Genomic DNA, 6,050 nt, shown 5'->3' with positions numbered 1-6,050 from the left:
AATTAGGGCCAGGCTTATCAATTAAACTTTAAGTCCTCCCTGCACTGATTTGCATGTCCACCTCCCTTGACTAGAATTTTTTCTGGACAGCAAGATATGACAAAAATAGAAGGTACATGCAAAATCAAAATGCATAATACAATTATTTTTAGATATTTCTTTAAAATATTTACTTACTTCCAGTATTGCTCACTGGGAAATTGCACCGGTTTGTAGTTTATGGTGCCATTTATACACGTGAGATTTTTGCTTGTGATAAATGAGTAGTTTGCATGAAAGGTTTCTCCATCTAAAGTTGCATTGCAGTCGCTTACTGAAAACAAGAAAAAGGAATCATTAACACTGTTATGACTTATTAAAATCAGACTACTATAGCAAATATGCTTTCTTAACAGTTACAGCTTCAGTTTGCCTACTAACAATATTTAGATACAAACCTAAACTATCACTTGCAGGTGTGACACTGTTACTTTGACTGTAAATCAAAACACCAAGAATCTGGTGTGCTCAGCACCTTTCACTTATCCTCAAGAATACTTCAAAAATTAGAAGAGTGGATAGTTAAGACAGTAGCCTTGGTTACTCTATGAAAACACTTGTCCCAAATCAAAATTACACAGAGCTTCTGCTAGCAACTTCATCTTATTGTGGCAGAGGACTTACTATAGTTATATTTCCCTGGGATGGCAGGGGCTGGTGGGAGAAATGAGTACTGTTTGGGGTTGGGATTTTTTTTGCCAGCACATACAGTAAAGAACATTTTATCAGCACACATATCAGCATTTACTGGAAAAGTCTTGTTGAAGCCTATTTCAGGACAGCCTCTTCAGTTCAGTTTTGTATTCCTCCAGCAGTTACAAATTTTTTACTGAAATATTTTTTGGTTTGCCCATAAGCAAGCAACAATTTTTTGTTACATAAACCATCTCAACTTCATTTCATGAAACCTATGAGTCTTAGAAGAGATTTTCAACTCTATGGTTAAGAGAGTTACAGTAACACTTTAAACAATGCAATCCATCCTGTACTTGTTATTTTAATAGTCTCAGAGGTTACCTGGCAAGAGGTTTCCAGCTGCTAACTACTAATTACCTCGGCAACTTCACCTTTTGCCTTAAACTGGTTTGATATGGAAACTGGTGAGATAACAAGTGTTTGGCCCTACATCTGCGGCCAAACATCAAGAACAATAGTGTGGAGATACGTTCTAAAGTGTTAATGAAGTGCGAAACCAGTGCCTCACTGGTGCTCAGGATTACCATAGCCACAGGGGAGGCAAGGGGTGACAAAAAAAAAAATCCATGAAACTACAGCAGTACATTTGTCTCATGGAATGGAAGTATTTGTTTGCCATGAATCCTGATGAAATGGGAATGCAGCATTGCCAAAAACTTGTAGGTACTAGAAATAACCTGAGGTTTTAAAGGAGAGAAAAAAGGAACCAAGATGGTTTCAGCCGAGTTCTCTAGATTTCCCAAGCATCCAGAACTGGTGGCAGGGAAGCAGATAAGCATCACTCTCATATGTTCAGAGACAAAACTCCAGGAAGGACTTTTCAAGCCAGGGGTGGCTGTCTTGCTCCTGTAATTTCTCCCAGAAAAAGTACAATTACCTTAAACAGTAATATTAAGCTCTATCTGTTAAGTATGGTACCTATTCGTGTCTTGCTGCAGAATTCATCTGCCCAGGAAAAGCAGTCTGACCACGGCAGCACTTTTTGAAATGAGGCAAATAAGTAGTAGAGTGCATAAGCAATGATAACATTGTAGTAGATCGTCACAAATGTTGAGATGACAACCATCGTGATGCCCACTCCTAGGAAAGAAGAAGGAACAAACTATTAATTAACAAACTTGAGTTGAAAAAAACCCAAACCAGACGAGTTTCACTTGACTTTTAAAAGGCTACTTGGGGAGAAGTTGAGGTTGCTTTATAAAATAATTTTTAACAGCAAACAAACAGTGAAAGGGTAAAGCCAGGAAATGACGGCTATGATTCAAACTGACCATCTCAAATATGGTTTTCATTCAGAGTTTGAATCAGGCCCATAGAAAAAATGGACTACCTGCTAAGCCCAAGTCTAAAGGAGAAATTCAGGATTTTGCTGTCTCCCAGTTCAGAGGGAAGCTTAATAAAACAAAAACTGTATGAGAACTGCCAAGCCATTTTAAAGATCCCTCTGTAAGGAACGCTTTTAACAACAATGAGCAGCAACACAGGACAGTAAATCTGTGCCAATATTACTGTTCTCCTCCTTCGTTAAAATTAAGTTTTGTTCTGCAAGTTCGGGAAAGCCTGACAAACTGTCTCAATTTTAGAGACTATATTTAAATTTCTCTCCTCACAGACACATAACAGATTTGCTGTGTTTAAAAACTTTTGCTTTGAAGTTAAATACTCTGCTCTTGTGCTGCAGAACAGAGACTGGCAAAGAAAATAAGCATTGGGGCAACCAGTTTCTGTAGAAGACGACAAGCAAAATTCTTCTTGCATCAGAAATAAACTTCCTTATTCCTACATTAATTCCTCTGGTAGATAAATAGGACAATCAAGACCAATTGCATAGTCCTTTACACCCACGGTGCAGGACCTGAATGGATAGGACTGGGTAAATCACATGGTTAGTTGTCTCCAAAGAAAGCTGCCTATGAAATGCAAACCCCCGCAGAGAGGGGCATACTACCACTATAGATTGCTAGATTTCTCTTATCTCAAGAGGCACCTCACCTTACAAAGCCTGAGACTAGGCTATTTTATCACACCAGCAAATGACTCCCAAGGCAGTTGCTGGATAACTATGTGCACAGCATTGCCTACAGCAACCAGACCCACATGCCTGTACCAGCACTGGCAGCCAAATACAGAATTAGTCCGTTCAACACAGAACTGCCTTGCAAGCTACGCTGGACTTGAAGAGTAAATAAACAGTGATAAAGTCAACTTCTAAAAATTATTTTCAACCTGTTACCAGACCTTTATTGAGGTTTGCCCTCATGAATCAGGCAGGGTGATTTCATTCTGACTAGGCAGCTGCAGTGAGAATGGTGTGCTGCTAAACACCAGGAGAATCATTGACAAAACCACTCATAACTGACAACCTTTTGAGGAAATCTTTAATCGACATCTGTTTGTTAACTGAATAGAAAGGAAGGGTGGACCTGGGAACATAACACTGACCTTGTATAGTGGGGAATATTCTCTACATGAAATAGGCATCTCAGAATTACTAACTTCACGAAGAAATCATTAATCCACATTTAGTCAATTACTAGAATAAAAAACATCTAAGGAAACATAACAATACCAACCTTGAAACAATGGTAGTACTCTCCAGATGGAAACTGGCCCTAGACTGGCAAATTGCCCAAGGGAACATTCCATAAAAAATAAGGGCAAGCCAGCTAATGCCAGCATCAGGGTGTAGGGGATTAGAAAAGCACCTGAAAGGAGAGGGGGGGGGGAAAAAAAACCCACAATCAAACACAGAGAGAAAACAACAAATCTTTCAGTATTCACCACAGTTGTACCACATTTTACACTTCCCCTTTTTCCCTGTCTCAAATATCCCACTGTAGGGGCTTTTCTTTCAGAATAGAGATTTGGTTTTGAATCCTGTTTTCTATAAAACTAAATAGTACCTGTAATGAAGAGAACTGCTGATTTACATGGGATGGCTTTTCTTCCAGAATGAAAATTATTTTACAAAAATTACTGAAGACATAGTGCTCTTATACAAGCAGGAACACTGCTCAGCTGAAGAGGCACCATCAGCCTTGTCCACTTCTTATTTAATCCTCCAGGTTTAAGTTTTAAAAATAACAGAACCATTCCTTTATGCACTTAGCTGACATTTGCAACTGCCCTGTTCAAGCAGCCACCAGACATCAAAGCAGAAAAATATTTTCCATGGTTGGCTGAGTCCAGTGTCAAACAGCATCTCAGCATGGCTCTTGTTCAAGTCCATTTCAAAGTGTACGTTAACCCGATACCAATGAGCACCTTTTTCTGTGAAAGGGACTGGCATTACTTTGTGCGCAGAACACAGGGAAAGTGAGAGCACAGGTTTCCTAGACACAACCCGATATCCCTGCAGAAACCTGTCTTTGTCACTCTCAGTGAACTCAAAGTAATCAAGGACCCAGTTTTGCAAGGATCTGCAAACACCTAATGTAATTTCAGGAAGCAAATAGTCCCACAGAATTAACCAGATTACTCCCGTGTTTCAAAACAAGGATGTAACTGTTGTCTTTATTAATCATAGGCAAAGCGCACAGAGAAGGATGCAAACAGCAGAACAAATACGCTTTAAATGCAAAATTTTCTGCTCTGGCAGATAAGAAATAAAGATCCAGTATAAGGACCAATGTCACGACTTATTTTGCTTCCATATTTTTCTTCAACAAAACTGTAATTAACACAACACAGCCAATCTGACTCCACTGAAACTTCTGTACTGGGAATGCCTCCTTGTGTTCCACACACAGCTGTACAGGCTGTGCTGCACAGTCCAGAATTTGTCTTCAACGACTGTTAGGCAGAGCAATAGGCAGATACAAGTAAGTTCTGCGCAATTACTTGACATCTATGCTCCCTTTAACTGCCAGCGGTGGCCTGGCAAGTAGATAAAGCTCTGGAATAGCAGCCAGGGAAGCCAGTGACTCCACTTGGCTTTGCCACTAGTCCATTGTGTAAGTAGGTAGAGGCTCTCTCTGCCTCACACTTCTCAAGTATCTGATTGGGATAATTATTGAGCTTGGATAATTATTCCAGCTTTGCTTGTTTGCATGACAAAACAAAGGTGCAAAGGGGATTCAACTGTTCTCTATAAACATATCAGGGAGGTAAGCACCAGGGAGGGAGAGAGAATAGCTCTTTAGATAAGTAGAAGATTGACAAAAAGGTGCATATTGGTGCATATTGACAAAAAGGTGCATATTGGTCATCAGTAAATCTGGAGCTTTCTGGAATTCTCAGGTGGAAATTTGCAATTAAGTACTATTTCCCTCTTCAGCTGGCACCCAAACAGCACATAGATCAGCACTCCTCTTCCCTTTCCCATGAGTGGACATTATCCCAGTTCCCAGGGTGATGCTCACAGCCAGCTCTGACAAAACAAGCCCAGCCTCGGGGCTGGCCCTTGGAGCTTGCCCTCCTCTCTCTTAGAGATAGCAAAGCGTGCCCACCCAACATTGCCACTCAGTGCAGGTACCTCCTCCGTTCTGGTAGGTGAGGTAGGGGAAGCGCCAGACGTTGCCCAGGCCCACGGCGTAGCCCACCATGGAGAGCAGGTAGTCAGTTTTGTTTGACCAGTTGCCACGCTCTGAGTTCTCGTCGCTGGCATGTCCACCTTTTTCATTTGACAGATTGAAGTCCTTGGAAGAGAAGAGGGAAGGCTTGTAATCACCCCACAGGCAAGCAGGGCAGTCATATCCTCATTTCTCTGTCCAGAGCAGCACCTTGGCATCGCTGGGCAGGGCAGCTAGACAGCATAGGCAGAGCCAGGTGGGCTGCCAGTCCAGCTGATCCCTGGCAGGACAGCACAGACCTGTGAGAGAATGTCCCACCAGAGCGCCCAAACACCTTCATGGCCAGTTTTGCCCTACTCCTGCCTTAGTCTCCTGTGCTGTCAGCTCCTGGGGACTGCACCTCCAGGGGACTCCCCTACTCTGCCCACACACAAACCCAGATACCCCCATAACTGCTCAGATATTCCCAACAGCACACAACCATCCACTTTAAAAAACACCTCTGTCAGCTCCTGGGTGCTGCACCTCCAGGGGACTCCCCTACTGTGCCCACACACATACATAGATACCCCCAGAACTGCTCAGACGTTCCCAACAGCACACAGCCGACCACTTGCAAACACACCTGTCCGAGTGCTTGTCACACATGCCCAGGTGCTCATCTCACTTAACCTATCCGTGTCCCCATATCCTCACACCTGCCTGGATCTCACCCGCCCAGACAACTTCATCCCTGCCCAGTGCCCACCTAGCTGTCCATGTACCTGCTTGACCAAGTGCCCCTATGCCCACCTGGGCACCTCT

At 42.5% G+C, this 6,050-nt stretch overlaps 1 protein-coding gene across 1 annotated transcript; it reads right to left on the bottom strand.

The window, feature by feature from the left end:
• Window positions 1–177: 177 nt before the first annotated feature.
• LOC103806604 (sodium- and chloride-dependent neutral and basic amino acid transporter B(0+)-like) lies at window positions 178–5,372 on the bottom strand (the record flags this gene model as incomplete). Its single annotated transcript, XM_009079315.1, has 4 exons — window positions 178–313; window positions 1,654–1,815; window positions 3,309–3,440; window positions 5,210–5,372. Coding segments are annotated over 4 exons (593 nt in total), but the record flags the coding sequence as incomplete, so codon positions are not given.
• Between the last annotated feature and the right edge of the window lie 678 nt (window positions 5,373–6,050).

This window comes from Acanthisitta chloris, unplaced genomic scaffold (genome assembly GCF_000695815.1).
Source record: "Acanthisitta chloris isolate BGI_N310 unplaced genomic scaffold, ASM69581v1 Scaffold46290, whole genome shotgun sequence".
NCBI lineage: Eukaryota > Metazoa > Chordata > Aves > Passeriformes > Acanthisittidae > Acanthisitta > Acanthisitta chloris.
The sequence above is the reverse complement of the archived record's forward strand: the minus strand, read 5'-3'. Positions and strand labels throughout refer to the sequence as shown.